This window comes from Pongo pygmaeus, chromosome 1, assembly GCF_028885625.2.
Source record: "Pongo pygmaeus isolate AG05252 chromosome 1, NHGRI_mPonPyg2-v2.0_pri, whole genome shotgun sequence".
Classification (NCBI taxonomy): domain Eukaryota; kingdom Metazoa; phylum Chordata; class Mammalia; order Primates; family Hominidae; genus Pongo; species Pongo pygmaeus.
The window spans coordinates 187,663,357-187,681,224 of NC_072373.2; the positions used below are offsets into that span (position 1 = coordinate 187,663,357).

At 50.5% G+C, this 17,868-nt stretch overlaps 1 protein-coding gene and 1 long non-coding RNA gene across 2 annotated transcripts in view; one reads left to right on the forward strand and one right to left on the reverse strand.

The window, feature by feature from the left end:
• Positions 1-846: 846 nt before the first annotated feature.
• On the reverse strand, positions 847-16,511 carry LOC129040526 (uncharacterized). Its single transcript, XR_008503661.2, has 3 exons — positions 15,983-16,511; positions 5,219-5,364; positions 847-1,637 (listed from the first exon to the last, which is right to left on the reverse strand). It is a non-coding gene; the product is annotated as an uncharacterized LOC129040526 (long non-coding RNA).
• The window catches only part of SLC2A1 (solute carrier family 2 member 1), a 33,162-nt gene continuing 31,667 nt past the window's right edge, over positions 16,374-17,868 (forward strand). The window contains exon 1 of the mRNA XM_054495162.2: positions 16,374-16,926. Coding sequence (XP_054351137.1) covers positions 16,909-16,926 — 18 coding nt within the window. The 5' untranslated portion in view covers positions 16,374-16,908. The remainder of the gene's footprint in view (positions 16,927-17,868) is intronic.

Consider the following 17,868-nt stretch of genomic DNA (forward strand, 5'->3'; position numbering starts at 1 on the left):
ACTGATGCCCAGAGAGGTGAACTCATTCGCCATAGGTCACACTGGTAAGAGGTGGAGCCAGGATCTAACCCAGGCAGTGCTCCAGTTACCCACTGAGATTCAGCCCTTTTATACATGAAGACCCCGAGGCCCAGGGAAATCATTTGTCCAAACTCACCATTCCCATAAATGGCAGAGTCATAATTTGCATCCAGTAACCTCTGACCCCAGGGCTCCACACTCCCACATGGCCCCTGTTTAAACCTGCTGCAAAGTAATCTCCAGGTCAAGCTCCTATTCCTGGCCTGTTCTATGATGTTCCCTTCCTCTAACCCACAAACCCCCAGAGACTTGCCTTCCCATCTTCCCAATATGGCCTTCCGTCTGATCTCACTCCCTACCCATCCTGCCCCACCTCGAGTTCCCTGGAAGGAACACCCTGCCCTCACTGAGGTCACAGTTTCCCTGGCAGGCAGAGATCCAGCAACACTTGGGAGCTTTTCCCATTATTTCTCTATCCTGCATTCTCGACTAAGCAGGCAGAGGCAATGGGGGTGTGGGGGGAGCACCCTCTTCCCCTCCCTGGGCTTCTTTGTCAGTAAGGTGGAGAATGGCCCTGCCCTGGCGGCCTGCCAGGGTCAAGAAGATGTTCTGATGGGACAATGGGGCACAAAGCTTCACAAACGCTGGTGGTCCAGCCCTGAATGCCTCACTCCTAGGCCATGATAGGAGGGTGGGGTCCTAACCAGCTGGAGACCCAGCCCCACCATGCTTACAAGGTACCTACCCACCCTGCGCCCCAGCAGCCTCCTCTAAAGTACCTTCTGCATAGAATCACTATAAGAATCGACTGCAGCACAGACCGTACACATATAAGGACATCCCGACAGAGGAATAGCTCCATAAATAAAGAAGGGTAGCAATTACGTGAAGGGCCTGGCCTCCCTCTGTAGAATCAGAGCTGTGAAATCAGGCACCTTTTCAGAGAACTCCAGCGGGAAACCAGCTCTCCACAGTGGGCCCCCAGTTCAGCCATCCCACCACTGAGAATAACTCTAGCTGTCCAGCTGGGCAACAGCAGGCTTTCAAAATTGCATTGCAATCTTGTAATCACAGATATTCTTTTTTTTTTTTTTTTTTTTTTAAATAAGGTCTGGCTCTGTCACCCAAGCTGAAGTGCAGTGGCACAATCTCAGCTCACTGCAACCTCTGCCTCCTGAGCCAAGGGATCCTTCCGCTTCAGCCTCCAAAGTAGCTGGGACTACAAGCACACAACACCACACTCGGCTAATTTTTTTTTTTTTTTTTTTAGAGAGACAGAGTTTTACCATGTTGCCCAGGCTGGTCTTGAACTCCTGGACTCAAGCAATCCACCCACTTTGGCCTCCCAAAGTGCTAAGATTACAGGCAAGAGCCGCCACATCCAGCCCTGCAGATATTCTTTACCTCACAGAAGTTGTAGAGCTCTTAACCATCTGCTTTTCTCATCAGTCCTTTACAAAGCCTACAGGAGTTTGCGTGGTTCCGTGCTGACCTGAGCTCATCTCCAGCTCTGTTTCTTACTTGCTGGGTGATCTTGGGCAAGTAATTTCCCTTCTCTGGGCCTCAGTTTGCTTCATCTGTGAAGTGGGTGGGATACTCTCAGCCTTTGAGGGTTCCTGTGAGAATCACAAGTATCAGGCACAGAGGAAGAAGATAACAGTCCTTAAATCACCATTACCCTCATTCTCTAGATAAAGAAATTGAGGTTTGGAAAAGCTCCCCTACTTGCTCCACAGCTAGGAAGAAGCAGGGTCGGCTCTGAGTCCAGGACCTCTGCTTCCACACAAGAAGGATCCCCCAGTTTTAAAACTTCTGACACTATGAGGTATGGCTTTGGCTGCTCAAAAACAAAGACCAATCTCAGGGTCCTGTTTTAGATGCCCCTTGTTACACCTCTTATTAGTTACAGCCAGCCTGGCCCAGATGCAGCACCAGGTCCTCCAGACTGGGTCAGAGGGAACAAGGTGAAAGCCAACACGGGCGTGGAGGGTGACGCCACGAGCCCTGTGTCTGCCGAAGGCCCACAGACACGGGACAGGAAAGCCATGGGCTTGTCCCAGTCGACCGCACAGTGAGGACACAGTGACCTCATCCCTACAGCCATGAGCACTGTTGTCAGCACCGTGCTCCAATTTTACAGCCTGAGTCAGCGGGCAGAGGGACACTGTGCATTTAATAGCCTGACATTGTGCAGAAAGACACTTTGCATTGCCCCGGCCTCAACCCTGCTGATTTATTCGGGCTACCTCAGAGTAAAAGACAAGAACTCTTCTTAAGCATCTGGCTCTGGGTAACTTACTTCTAATCTTCTCTCTTTTGAAGACAACGATAAAACACGATTTTTCAATTGACAAAGACTGAAAAGACAAACCACACCCAGTATTGACCGGAGGATTTCGAAAGAGCAGGTCTCTTTATAGCTGATAAAAGTGCAAAATGTACCATTTTTTCTGAAGGGAAATTTAGCAAAGCTTTTAAAAATTCACCTGTCCTTTGGCCCTGTAATCCTTCTACTACAACGATATGTACTGAGTTCTTGGCACAAAGTTATCCTTCATAGAGTTGTTTATAACTGCCTCCAAATGAAAACTGCCTAATTACTCATCAAGAGGAGATTGGTTCAATCAATGATGGTCTATCAGTCAGCCATTCAAAATCATGTTGGGGCTGGGTACAGTGGCTCACACCTGTAATCCCAGCACTTTGGGAGGCCAAGGCAGGTGGATCACCTGAGGTCCAGAGTTCGAGACCGGCCTGACCAACATGCAGAAACCCCATCTCTATTAAAAATACAAAATTAGCCGGGTGTGGTGGTGCATGCTTGTAATCCCCGCTACTTGGGAGGCTGAGGCAGGAGAATCGCTTGAATCCAGAAGGCGGAGGTTTCAGTGAGCCAAGATCACACCATTGCACTCCAGCCTGGGCAACAACAGTGAAACTCCATCTCAAGAAAAAAAAAAAAAAAAAAAAAAAAAAATTCATGTTGGGGGCAGGGTGCAGTGGCTCACACCTGTAATCCTAGGACTTTGGGAGGCTGAGGAAGGTGGATCACTTCAGGCCAGGAGTTTGAGACCATCCTGGGCAACACAGCAAGACCCCATCTCTCAAAAAAAATTTTTTTTTAATTAGTGTATTGGCACATGCCTGTGGTCCCAGCTACTAGGGAGGCTGAGGTGAAAGGATCACTTGAGCCCAGGAGTTGGAGACCAGCCTAGGCAATACAACAAGACTTTATCTCTTTAAAAAAAAAAAAAAAAAAAAGATTAGCTGGGCATGGTAGTGTGCACCTGTAGTCCCAGCTACGTGGGAGGCTGAGGCAGAAGGATTGTTTGAGCCCTGGAGTTCAAGGCTGCAGTGAGCTCTGATTATACTATGATTATGCCACTGCACTCCAGCCTGGGCAATAGAACCAGAGCCTGTCTTTAACAACAAGAAAAAAATCACATTGGGAAGAATATTTACTCACATAGGAATGTTCATGAGAGATCAAGAGACAAAGCAACTTAAATCCAGAATGATTTGCATTGATTTAACCAGGCTTGATAAGCTTTTCCACATGAGGATTGTTCCCTTGGAACACTCCCCATTGGAACCCAGCCACCATGCTATAAGGAAGTCCAAGCTAACCTTCAGGAGACAGAGGAGGATGCAACACCATATGGAGAGAATGGCCCAGCGATGTGTCCGGCTGAATGCCGCTGCATGAGTCACCCCAGCTGCCATCACGTGGGGCAGAACTGCCCAGTCAATCCACAAAATCATGAGAAATAATAAGCTGTTGCTGTTTAAAGCCACTAAGTTTTGAGATGGTTACTCTTTTTTTCTTTTTTCTTTTCTTTTATTTTTTTGAGATAGAGTCTCACTCTGTCGCCCAGGCTGGAGTGCAGTGGCGCGATCTTCACTCACTGCAACTTCTACCTCCTGGGTTCAAACAATTCTCGTGATCAGCCTCCCACATAGCTGCGATTACAGGCATGTGCCATCACACCCAGCTCATTTTTTTTTTTTTTTTTCTGTGAGGGTGGGTGGGGGCTCTGTCACCAGGCTGGAGTGCAGTGGCACAATCTTGGCTCACTGCAACCTCCACCTCCCGGGTTCAAGCGATTCTCCCGCCTCAGCCTCCCGAGTAGCTGGGACTACAGGCGTGTGCCACCATGCCTGGCTAATTTTTGTATTTTTAGTAGAGACGGGGTTTTACCACATTGGCCAGGATGGTCTTGATCTCTTGACCTCGTGATACGCCCACCTCGGCCTCCCACAGTGCTGGGATTACAAGTGTAAGCCACCGAGCGGGGCCCCTTTTTGTATTTTAGTAGAGACAGGGTTTCGCTATGTTGGCCAGGCTGGTCTTGAACTCCTGGCCTCAGGTGATCCACCTACCTCGACCTCCCAAAGTGCTGAGATTACAAGCATGAGCCACCGCACCCAGCCTGACATGGTTAATCTACAGCAATAGATAGCTGTGGCACCTTGTTTGAATTCCTAGATTTTCAGAATGCACACAGACCACAAGAGCAGAAGCACCTGTGTGGAGCATCAACTTAGTTGTGCACACCTGGAAGGCAGAGCTTTAAGTGACTCCAACTCACTGAGCCTTCACCACTGGCCAGTCATTGTGCAGCTTCCACAAATACCATCACGTACTAGGTACTTAATAAGTATTTATGGAATAAGTGAATAAATGTCTTAGTTAACACACACTGTATCCCTTGGAGGTAGGAACTGTTTTATTATTATTACTACTGTATATTTTTTGAGATGGAGTTTCGCTCTTGTTGCCCAGGCTGGAGTGCAATGGCATAATCTCGGCTCACTGCACCCTCCACCTCCTGGGTTCAAGCGATTCGCCTGCCTCAGCCTCCCGAGTAGCTGGGATTACAGGCATGTGCCACCACGCCTGGCTAATTTTGTATTTTTAGTAGAGACGGGGTTTCTCCATATTGGTCAGGCTGGTCTCAAACTCCCGACCTCAGGTGATCCAATCAACTCAGCCTCCCAAAGTGCTGGTGGCGTGAGCCACTGCGCCCGGCCCAAAAACATTTTTAATGAATGCATGTGTGCCTGTGTGACAACATCAGGAGGAACACATGCTTCCTCCACCCCATCCTCACACAGAGTGGGGCTCTGCCAGCCTTGTTTGTGCTCTGTGACCGTATCACCTGACCATAACCAAATGGACTCAGGACAAACATCTCACCCAAATTGTTCCTATCAGCTCCTCTTATCTTAGAAAAGTCAGGGCCAGGAAACAGCTGAGTCAGCTTCTAAGGGTTGTTGAAATGGTCCTATGCAGACTCTGGTATTGCATCGTGGTCATTTTCTGCTGTGTGGGGCAGAACAGGCCTGTTTGTGTTGAAAGAGAGAAATAACACAGATGAGAAAGGTAGAGCATCCTAGTGGCAGCCTACTCACTGAATCCAGATCTTCGTCCGTGTCTTGTTGCATCCCTGTGCCTGGTTTATGAGACACCTCTGTATCCTTTATCTTTTTTATTTTAAAATATATTTTAAAGATTTTTTATAAATTACTTATTTATTTATTTAGAGATGGAGTCTCACTCTGTTGCCCAAGCTGGAGTGCAGTGGCGCAATCTTGGCTCACAGCAACCTCCCCCTCCTGGCTTCAAGCGATTCTCCTGCCTCAGCCTCCCGAGTAGCTGGGATTACAGGCACTCACCACTTCGCCTGGCTAATTTTTGTATTTTTAGTAGAGATGGGGTTTCGCCATGTTGGCCAGGCTGGTCTTGAACTCCTGACCTCAGGTGATCTGCCTGCCTCGGCCTCTCAAAGTGCTGGGATTACAGGTGTCAGCCACCATGCCCAGACTATTTTTTTTTTTTAACTTTTTTATATTTTTAAAGACAGGGTATTGCTGTGTAACCCAGTTTGGAGTGTGATGGCACAATCACGGCTTAGTGTATTCTCGAATCTCTAGGCTCAAACCATCCTCCTGCCTCAGCCTCCTAAGTAGCTGGGACTGTAGGCACATGCCACCATGGCTGGCTAATTTTTAAATTTTTTTTTGAGATACAATGTCTGGCTATATTGTCCAGGCTGGTCTGGAACTCCTGGGATCAAGCAACCCTCCCGCCTTGGCAAACCCAAAGTGCTAGGATTACAGGGGTGGGCCACTGCATCCAATCTCTATATCATTTATTAAATTCTCCCTTTTTCCCATAATCCCAGCACTTTGGGAGGCTGAGGCAGGTGGATCACCTGAGGTCAGGACTTTGAGACCAGCCCAGCCTACATCGTGAAACCCCATCTCTACTAAAAATACAAAAATTAGCCAGGCATGGTGGCGGGCGCCTGTAATCCCAGCTACTCTGGAGGCTGAGGCAGGAGAATTGCTTGAACCCAGGAGGCAGAGGTTGCAGTGAGACAAGATCACGCCATTGCATGCCAGCCTGGGTGACAAGAGCCAAAACGTCGTCTCAAAAAAAAAACAAAAACAAAAAAAAAACTCCCTTTTTGGTGACAGCTGGTTTGAATGCGTTGATACTTGCAACCAAAATATCCTAACAATCATTACTTTAAGGAAATAGGGAAGATAGGACTCTCAGCCACAAAACCAGGCCTCTGGGAACCAGTTAAAAGAACCACGGAGGACAGACTACTGCCTGAGCACTCTCTGTAAGTAAAGACTATACCAGCCACTTTACAATACCAGGTGTACAGGCTGGAATGTAAGCTCCTTGAGGGGAGGGCTCTATAGCCAAGCAGTCAAAGCCCTCCTTGATGTGGCTTCTACCTCCCAGCCTCAGCCCCAAATGTCGGGTTGGGCACTGGCCAGGTTGTAATGTGCCATTCTAAAGCCTCCCCAGTTGTCACACCTATAAATCTAAGCCAGGGTCCCAGCCCACCACGAAGATGGTATAACAAGTTCTAGAAGTGGCATTGGGTTTTCCAAGTACCTTCATCCCCACTGTCTCCTGTGATCATCCCATCAGGGTCCACCAGCCCAACTTTAGGGACATGGGAATGAGGGAGGCAAAGGGGTTAAGCAACCTGCCCGAGGGGTAGGTGAATAGAACTGGGACTTAAATTCAAGTCTGAGCCAACCTCGCCACTGGAAGAAGGACCGAATAACACTTGATCTTTATTATCGTAGTTTTAAAGAAGAGGAAACTTTAAATGAGATACCTAGAGTAGTCAAATTCACAGAGAAAGTAGAACAGGGGTTGCCAGGGATTAGGGGTAACAGGGAATGGGGAATTATTATTTAGTGGGTTCAGATGGATGATGGCAATGGTTGCACAGCAGTGTGAATGCACTTAATGACACTGAACTGTAATCTTAAAATAGGTAAAATGGTAAATTTTATGTCATGTAGTTTAATTTTAAGTGAGGAAACTGAGGTCTAACAGGATAAAGGTATAGAGCAGATTTTTTTTTTTTCTGGGGTGGAGTCTTGCTCTGTCACCCAGGCTGGAGTGCAGTGGCGTGATCTCAGCTCACTGCAACCTCTGCCTCCCAGGTTCAAGCAATTCTCCTGCCTCAGCCTCCCGAGTAGCTGGGATTACAGGCACCCGCCACCACGCCTGGCTAATTTTTGTATTTTTAGTAGAGACGGGGTTTCACCATGTTGGCCAGGCTGGTCTCCAACTCCTGACCTTGTGATCCACCCGCCTCAGCCTCCCAAAGTGCTGGGATTACAGGTGTGAGCCACCACGCCCGGCCTTAGACTAGATTTTATACAAAGTCTGGGGACAAACCAGGTTCAATCATTAGCTCGGCCACTTGCTGACCTACTCAACCTTAGGCAAATCACTCTGAAACTGTGCTTCAGTTTCCTCCTCTGAGAAACAAGATAAAAAATAGTAAATCTAGAATTCGTTATGAGAATTAAATGAGATATTAATAACTCCATACCAATCACTTACCTGGCACATAGTAAATTAGCAACACATACAACATTATTATGACAAGGTTTCTCAACCCAGAGCAAGAACAGCCTTTCAGATGCTTGAATAGTCTTGGTGCTTATCTGTTGCAACCCCTTTGTTACAAAGCTGAAGAGACTGAGGGACAATGACTTGCCCGAAGTCACCCAGCCAACTTGTAACAGAGCCCAGAGTTGAAACAAACCACTCTTCTCTGAGTACAGAGATCCCCAGCTCCAGCCAGCTCACAGTGCTTTCCCTTTTTAAAGAACTGAACTGCCGTGGATTTGAGGCATGAATTTCAAGCCTCAATGTGGAAAGCAGGGGCTCCTGCGGCTCTCAACCGATTCTCACTCTCCCTCTTGCAAAGCATGAGTCAGCTCCAGTATAATGTGTGAGTCAGCCCGCTCCCCCGTGATGCATGTGCATATCACTGCCAGGTGGCATCCAGGTGGGAGCTGGGCGGGGCAAGCGGGCACAGCTAGACACCGGCTGCTCTGTCCGGGCATAAGCTGTGTGCTTCCTTTCAGATCCAAACTGCTGCATGGTGGTATCTAGAAGTCAGGAGGCCCAGGTTTTACACCTTCAATTTGCTTCCAAGTTTCTCCTTCACTGTGATCTCAAGCAAGTGGCTTAATTTCTCTGTGCCTCAGTTTCCACAACTGCAGATACATGAATAATTCTAGTCTTGCCTGTAGCATAAGGTGTGGGGAGGACCCAAGGAATGACATGTGGGAAGGAGTTTTGTAGAGTTACAAAGTTATATCAAAGCCAGATACGGTGGTGCTGGCCTGTTGTCCCAGCTACTTGGGAGGCTGAGGCAGGAGGATTGCTTGAGCTCAGGAGTTTGAGGCCAGCCTGGGCAACATAGCAAGACCCTACCTCTAAAAAGAAAACAAAAAGAAAGAAAAAGTTATATCAGCATGAAAGGCATTGTTTTTCCACTTCTCTGGAGAAATATGATTCTAAGAATAAAACAAAACTATGCCAGGCTATTTGTTTTTCCCATCAGTCCTTGGGCTTCTCAGGATCCCTCCGGTCTCCTTGCTGTTCCCCCAGCCTCAGGGTGCCAGGTTACTTCCTCAGACTCAACACTTGTGGAGGGCTTACTGTGCACCAGGCCCAGGGCCAAGCCATTGAATCCTCCCCAGAGATCTCCAAGGTCAACATCATTCTGGGTCTTAAAAAAAAAAAGAGGGCCGGGCGCGGTGGCTCACGCCTGTAATCCCAGAACTTTGGGAGACCGAGGCGGGTGGATCACTTGAGGTCAGGAGTTCAAGACCAGCCTGGCCAAACATGGTAAAACCCTGTCTCTACTAAAAATACAAAAAAATTAGGTGGACGTGGTGGTGGGCGCCTGTAATCCCAGCTACTCGGGAGGCTGAGGCAGGAGAATCGCTTGAACCCGGGAAACAGAGGTTTCAGTGAGCCGAGATTGTGCCAGTGCACTCCAGCCTGGGCAAAAAGATTGAGATTCAGTCTTAAAAGAAAAAAAAAAAAAGATTATTATGGGCCTTATTTTACAGAGAGAAAACTGAGGCTCACTGGTAATAAGCAACTCGCCAATCACAAGGTGGAGCTGGTCCATGAAGCCAGACTTTTTGACCGTTCCAGAGTTCTGCCCACCCCACGGGGAAGAAAGCTCCTCGGGGAGGCATCATCAGGTCCTCTTCTTCCAACCTCACAGACCTTCAGAAAACAATACGTGGAAATTGAGAAGGGCAGATCCCTGCAACCCTGAAGAAAATCAGGCTTTGAGAATGTAAAAAAATGGAAATAATATTAGTTACCACGTTTCAAGTATTTACTGTAGGATAGTCACCTGATACACGTTTCCTTACTTTATATTCACAATAATTCTTAGAGTTGAGTACTGCTATTATCCCCATCTTACAGTTGGGGAAACTGAGATTCAGGTGAGGTAACATGCCCAAAGACACATAGCTAGCACGTCTGTTTCCAAAGCCTGTGGTCTGCCCACCAAATACCACTGTCAGCCTCCTCCTTCATTCATTCTCTGATTAATTCATTTATTAAACATTTATAGCTTCTTTCTTGTGCCAAATAACTTGCTGGACAGAGGGAAGACAGGAATACCTGAGCCCCAGCCGTAGAGAAGGTCATTATCTCAGAGGAAGATAAGGCTCAAATAATTGTAATCTAAGCGATAAGAGCCAGGCAAAGCAAACTGCTTGTACTGTTGCTGGATCAGAGCAGGCAGTGCCAGTTGGAGTTTTTGTTGTTTTTATTGCTTTCTTTATTGCCAGAGAATCTGGCAGCATTTGATTTAACAAGTTTCTCTAGAGTCAAGTCAACCATTTATTATTATTTTTTATTTTTATTAAAAAAAATTTTTTTTTTGAGATGGAGTCTTGCTCTGTTGCCCAGGCTGGAGTGCAGTGGTGCAATCTCAACTCACTGCAACCTCCGTCTCCTGGGTTCAATAGATTATTCTGCCTCAGCCTCCCAAGTAGCTGGGATTACAGGTGCGCACCACCATGCCTGGCTAATTTTTGTATTTTTAGGAAAGATGGGGTTTCATCATGTTGGTCAGGGTGGTCTCGAACTCCTGACCTCGTGATCCCCCTACCTTGGCCTCCCAAAGTGCTGGGATTACAGGTGTGAGCCACTGCGCCTGGCCTATTTATTTATTTTTAGAGATGGGGTCTCACCATGTTGCCCAGGCTGGACTTGAACTTTTGAGCTCAAGCAATCCTCCTGCTTCAGCCTCTTTAGTAGCTGGGACTATAGGCATGCACCACCACACCTGGCTCCATTTATTTTTTCAATCCAGGTGCTGGAACTCACACTTACTACCTGTGTGATTTTGGGCAAATTACTTCCCTGAGCCTCAGTTTTCTCCTTTAGAAAACAGAGAGAAAAAGGCCAGGCACAGTGGCTCACGCCTGTAATCCCAGCACTTTGGAAGGCCGAGGCGGGCGGATCACAAGGTCAAGAGATCGAGACCACCCTGGCCAACATCGTGAAACCCCGTCTCTACTAAAAATACAAAAATTAGCTGGGCATGGTGGTGTGCGCCTGTAATCCCAGCTACTTGGGAGGCTGAGGCAGAAGAATCTATTGAACCCGGAAGTCGGAGGTTACAGTGAGCCGAGATTGTGCCACTGCACTCCAGCCTGGCAACAGTGAGACTCCATCTCAAAAAAAAAAAAAAAAAAAAGAAAATAGAAAAATACTCATTTCATAGAGTTGCTGTCAGAATTAAATTAACTAAAATGTTGTGTTCCTTCATTCAACAAAAATGTATGAGACCCAGTGTGAGGCAGGTGCTGTTTTTGGTGCTGGGGACACTGGAAGAAGCAGATGGAGACACTCCCTTGGAATTACAGAAATATTTTAAGTAAAAAAAAAAAAAAATCAGTTTGCTTAATTGAAGCAAAATATGCATTCAGAAGAGTATGAAAATCAGAAATGTACACACCTCAATGCATTTTCACAAACTAAACACACCCGCAACCAGCACCCTGATGAGGAAACAACATTACCAACACGGTCACAAACAGGGTGTGACAAGAAGGGCACTCACCTCCCCTGTAAAATTTAAGCAGCGGTGGAGGGGGGCAGAGGGGGGCAGCAGCAGACTCTGTCATCAGGATAAATAATATTTTTAATGCAGTATTTTTGAAAAACCAGAATTAATGCAAAAAATCCATGATGACAAAATATCAAAATTTTAAATAAAAACAGGATTAGTAACATGCTGTGCTGAGTCATATTAAAGCTTGAGGCGAAAGAAAAAAACATCAGTACTGCTGATCTGGTCTCCACCTGCCTCACCCTGATTACCAGCACCCGCCCCCAGAGTCACGACCCTCCCTTCCAAGGGTAACTACTGTTACTCCGGAGATAAGTTTTGCCTGTTTTTAAACTTTATACACATGACATCACACTCTTTTGCACAGCTGCTATCACTCAATGTGTCTGTGAGATTCAGCCACATTATTGCGTGCCATGGAAAGATGTTTGAACAAAGCAGTGATGTGGTCAGCTGTGCATTTTAAAGAGACCAGTGTGGTGGCAGGGAGGAGGATGAATGAATAGTGGTCCTAGCCTATGCTGGAGGAGGGACTGGCCGCATGGAGAGGGCAGGCAGAGTCCGCGGGATGGGCGACGGGATACGGGGAATGAGGGAGACAGAGAGGGGTCAGGGAAGATACCAGATCTCTGGCTAGGGCAATTTGGTGGCTAGAGGAGCCATCTCTAGGGTGGGGACAGGAAGCGATGGGCGAAGATAATGAGTTCAGGTTTGAGCATGGTGAGTGTGAAGGACCTGTGGGACATCCAGAGGGACATCCTGGAGGCAGCTGGACAGAAAAGCCTGGTAGTCAGGAGAGAAGGGAGGGGAGTATGTGCCTTCAATTTCCCCAGCATCAGCGAGCAGGTGGTAGCCCTGATAAGTGCATTTGCAGAGGGTCGGAGGGGCATACAGAAGATAAAGAAGGGATGCCGAAAAGCTTTCTGGGAGCAGGTGGTTCAAGCAGGTGTGCAAATCAGAATGAAAATATTAAACACACAAAACTGTCCTGCCTGGCCCATCAGGCCTTCCTGGAATCCATCACTGTGTTTACCTGCAATCCAGGAGGATTTGAATTGCAAAACACCCTTTGGATTAGGGGGGCTTCCGTCCCAGCCCCTGCTATCCCCTCTTGTACCAATTGCAGCTGACTCAGCAAAACCTTTCCTCCTGGCTGCCAGGGACGCTTGCCTTTAAAGGCAACAGTCTTTTCCCAGCCCGCCTTACTCACTCCTAACTCTGGAGCTGCTAGGACCCGCTTTGCAAGGCCCTGCCGCCGCCGCCACCACCACCACCACCACCACCCTTCCCCCACCCACTTGCGTGCTCTGAGGCACGCACTAGGCTCCAGCATCCGCCTGGCACCTGACACCTCCCTGCTAGCCAGTTCCAGAGAGCTCTTTTCCTCCAGACTAGCTTGGGCTGGAACTGCTTAGAATCGGACCCAGAAGAGGCCGAGTTCCGTCCAGGACTAAAGGCAGCCTCCAGGGAATAAAGCTGTCAGTGTGGGTGCAGACTGGGGAAGGGGCACTAGGTCGTTCAAGCTGAATGCTGGGGCTCCACAGCCTCCTCACACCCCCTTTAGTGCCTCAGGTAGAGTAGGCTTGTGGGGACACTGAGGTTTCCTCAGGTCCTTTCCCTGCTCAGTAACTCTCCATGGCTCCCCACTATCCACTGCATAAAGCCCTAACTCCTATACCTGGCATTTGGAGCCTCTGTGATTCCACTTCTTCAGTCTCTTCTCCTCCTTAAGTCCCCACGCCCCAGCCACAGGGGCTACTTAGGTGCCCCTCCTGCTCTCCTTTCCCCTTGCACCCAAACCTTCTCTGCTCACGTGCTATTTCCTGGGGCCTTCTCTAGGGCTCATTCCCTAGTTGGAGTTAAATTCTGCTTCCAAGGAATCAGCCACCCAAATAACAAACCAGTCCATCTGTGAATCTAGTCTGTGATGCAGCGTTAATAGCTTCTGATGAATTTGCTTCTGACCAGTAGCCTCCAGGGGTCATAAAACATTCACAGAGAGGAACACAGAGAAGGTAATGGGGGTCTGTGTGTGGGCAGGTGGGGTGGGGTGGGTGAAGGAAAAGCTTTTTTTCGGCCACTCTGCTTTTTCCTCAAGCACCACCCTACCATGGGATAGGGATTTGACTGAACTTCTCACGTCAAGAACGAGTACAGTTTATATAGCTAAGCCTTTATAAACATCTACTTTCCTTCAGGCCTACCCAGGAAGGGTTTGTTATATCTGTTTTACAGATGTGGGTCTTCAGGCTCAGAGAAGAGAAGGCATTGTTTGCCCATGAATGTTTGCAAGTAAATAGCAGAGCTGGGACTCAAAGAGTCCGGATCTGGGGCTCCATCATCAGTCTCTAAGAGCGGCCCAGAGATTCTCACGTTCCCTAGGTAATCATTCCGGCAGTCTGCTGCCTTTGCACATGCTCTTCTCTCTGCTGAGAACGGCCTTCCCTCGATCCATCTGGTGAACTCCTATTCAGCCTTCCAAACCCTGCTTAGCATGACCTCCCCCTTCCCAGATGCTCTCTCTACTCACTCTCCTTCCCCTGTGGTACAAGTTCTGCTCCTGTACAGATTCTTAACCCTCTACGCTTGACTTGGTATTGTTGCTGCTCATTTCCCCTCTTGCTCCTCCTCCAGCTGGGGGCCTCCATGAGGCTAACAACGGGGTCACACGTCTCTGTCCCTGGGAAAGTGGCCAGCATGGGGCTGGCCCAGAGAAGGACAAGGTGGCTGTTTGGTGAGTGTGACCCATGGGCTGAGTAAGGCAGATGCGCAACTGGGAAAAGGCATAGACTGGATGTGCTAAGAAACAAGGAGCTGTGGAGAGACTTTGAGCAGGGAAGTAGCAAAACCCAAAAGGTACTTAAGGAAAGACTGGAAGTATCAGCAGGACGGACTGGAGGGGAAGGAACATTCAACATAGGTAGATTAGCTGCTCACTCATTCGTGCATTCCTTCCCTCCTTCAGTCATTTACCCACATGCCTCAGCTGCAGAACCTGTCCTCAAGGTGCTCACAGGCTGAGGGAAGGCAGACAGAGGACAAGTGGCAACCTACAAAACACCAAATGGTAAAGGAGATAAAGATTTCCACTTGGGAGAACCAGGGACACTTCCCGGAGGAGGAAGGACCCATGGTGCTTTTTGGCATGGTGAGGTGGGGGAGGGCTTCCCAGGCAGAGGAGACGAGCTGAGCAAATGTGTGGATGTGAGTTGCTGGTGTGAGGGGCGAGGCTGAGCGTGTAAACTGGTGCCCTGAAGAAGGACCGTGATGGCCAGGCTTGGCCCTTACTCCCTCCATGACAATTTCAGACAGATGAGCAGGAGAGTGGCAGGGTGCAGGACTGGAGGACGAAAGACCAGAGGAGATGGAGGCCCTGCAGACAGCAGGGGAGGGAAGGAGGATGAGGTGGTGTAGACAGCGGAGTCAGCAGGACTTGGTCTGTCCAGGGGTGAGGAGAGAGGTGGCCCAAGCTTTCCAGGCTGAGCATAGAGAGACCATAGGAATTGAAACCTTCGGCAGGGCGGTGCCCAGAATGCACCTGCCTTCTGTTTCAGGGCTCCACACTCAACCAAGGTGCCCCTCAGCCAGAACTGGACACATTGCCAGAGAACTCCAGGGGTCATCTGGTTGGCTCAGCCTCCCGGTTTCCAACAGACAGTAAGCCCACCATGACTCCCTCCATCGGGAAAGGGACTCTCAAGACTTTGATCAGACCTTTGGACTGGGGGGCCTTCCCTTCACTGTGTCTCAAGTAAGGCACTGGTCTAGAGGAAATAAGGTGAAGTCAGATGATAGCAATACCACTACCAGTGCAGTGGCACATGCCTGCACTCCCAGCGACTACGGAGGCTAAGGTGGGAGGATCACTTGAGCCCAGGAGTTTGAGACCAGCATTTATTTATTTAGTAACAAAATAAATAAATAAACCAACAATACCACCAACCAGTAAACGAGAACTTCCATGCTAAACACTTTATGAGCTTATCTGGAAATTGCACCTCTCATGATAGCAATGAGATTGGTGTGAGAATTCCATTTACTCATAAGAAGACAGCCTCGGCCGGGCTCAGTGGCTCACGCCTGTAATCCCAGCACTTTGGGAGGCGAGGCGGGTGGATCACAAGGTCAGGAGTTCAAGACCAGCCTGGCCAAAATGGTGAAACCCCGTCTCTACTAAAAATACAAAAAATTAGCCAGGCGTGATAGCGGGCGCCTGTAATCCCAGCTACTCGGGAGGCTGAGGCAGAGAACTGCTTGAACCCGGGAGGCAGAGGTTGCAGTGCGCGGAGATCGTGCCACTGCACTCCAGCCTGGGCGACAGAGCGAGATCCCGTCTGAGAAAAAAAAAATTAAAGAAAAAAACGAAAACAGCCTCACTGGCCAGGAACTCGCCCAGGATCGCGGCCGGGCCAGTATACAGTTGAGCTGGTTCAAACCCGAGGTCTATCATGTCTTTAATGTCCTATCATGTCAGTCCGCCTGCCTTTCATATTTTCCACACTTACAGGTCACCATAGGCTCACCTGAACTGTGAGAAGTAGAGGAAGGGGTCCCAGAGGAGGTGATTTTAAAGCCCAGGTTTGAGATGGGTATGCATTTCTAGGCAAGAGAGCCCGGCCGGTGCAAAAGCAAGGCTTGGCTCACAAACGGGAATGTGGGGGGTGGAGACAGGGAAGGGAGAAGTCAATCACTGGGCAAGACCTCCTGGAGTCTCTCTAACAAATAAATACTACTTTCCATGCAGTAGACGCTGTTCTGAACACTTCACAAATATTAACTCACTTGGTCTTTCTATAACCCTACGAGGTGGTACTGTTGCTATCCCTAGTGCACCGAAGTCACCCAGCGGCCGAGTGAGAACTCCAGTCCAGCTTTCCACCCGCTACTCCGCGCATCCCAGCTTGCCTTACAGCCGGGTACCGGCTCCACCATTTTGCTAGAGAATGCCGCGGAGGCTCAGAGAGGTGCGCACATTTGCCCTGAGTCACACAGCGAATGCCCTCCGCGGTCCCAACGCACAGAGAGCGAGCGGATCGGCAGCCTGAGCTAGGCAGTGGTTAGGGGGGGCCCCGGCCTCGGCCACTCCCCTCACCCCCTCCTAGCGGAGCGCCGCCCAGGACAGGCTGGGCCCCAGGCCCCGCCCCGAGGTCCTGCCCACACACCCCTGACACACCGACGTCGCCAGCCAATGGCCGGGGTCCTATAAACGCTACGGTCCGCGCGCTCTCTGGCAAGAGGCAAGAGGTAGCAACAGCGAGCGTGCCGGTCGCTAGTCGCGGGTCCCCGAGTGAGCGCGCCAGGGAGCAGGAGACCAAGCGACGGAAGTCGGAGTCAGAGTCGCAGTCGGAATCCCCGGACCGGAGCACGAGCCTGAGCAGGAGAGCGCCGCTCGCACGCCCGTCGCCACCCGCGTACCCGGCGCAGCCAGAGCCACCAGCGCAGCGCTGCCATGGAGCCCAGCAGCAAGGTGAGTCGCGCGCCCGCGGGCCCTCCCGCCAGGAACAAAGGCGCGGACTCCTGCCCGCCTTACGCCGGCCAGGGCCTCCCCCGCCGCCCCGCCGCGCTGTGCGCCCGGGGCGGGCCGCGCGCCTCTCCGAGCCTGGCTCCGTGCGTGTCCCGAGCGCAGCGTCCCGCCGGGCCGCTGGCCGCAGTGGGGATGGGCTTCGGGTCTAGCGGGCCGGAGGGCGCCGCGTGCGTAGTTGGCGCCGGCACTGAGCACATGGCCTCCTTCCGGGGGCGCCGCGCCTTCCACGCGGCCCTGCTGGGGCTGGGGACACAGGGCCCGGGCGCGGCACGTCGCACACGACCTCGGCAGCGGCAGCCCAGCGTCGGCCCCTCCCGGTGAGGGGGAGGGGGCCCGAGCGCGGCGCCCATTGGCTGAGCGGGCCGAGCCCCCGGCCCGGCCCCGGCCCCGGCGCGCGGAGGAGGCAGGAGCCGCCCCCGCTCTCCGTCTGCTTCCCTAGCCCGGGCGCCCCTGTAGGTGAGCGGCCTGGTGCGAGGTGTCCCACCGGCCTCCCCTACTCCTCCCGCCAGTTCCCCGCGGTGACGAGGCCGAGGCCGAGGGGAGGGCACTTTTCTCCAGGCCCGGGCTCGAACGCGGGGGTTGAGATGAACCTCCGGTCTCGGAGGCTCTCCTTTCCAAGGAGTGCAGGCCCCAAAGCTTTGGCCCAGTCTCGCGGAGATGTGTTCCGAGGAGGCAGGTTTACCCTCGGGGCCGAGAGGGAAGCGCAACCAGAGGGGCGGGGGGTCCGGGCGCCAGGAAAGAACCCCAGGCTGAAGTCTAGCGGGAAGCGCGCAAGCCACGGGGTTGGGGAATGAGGGATGGGGACTCTGGGGACCAACAACTCCCTAGATAGGATTTCTTTTTCCCTGTGTAAATGGGCTTGTCCTGCAGGGCATCTTTGTAGCG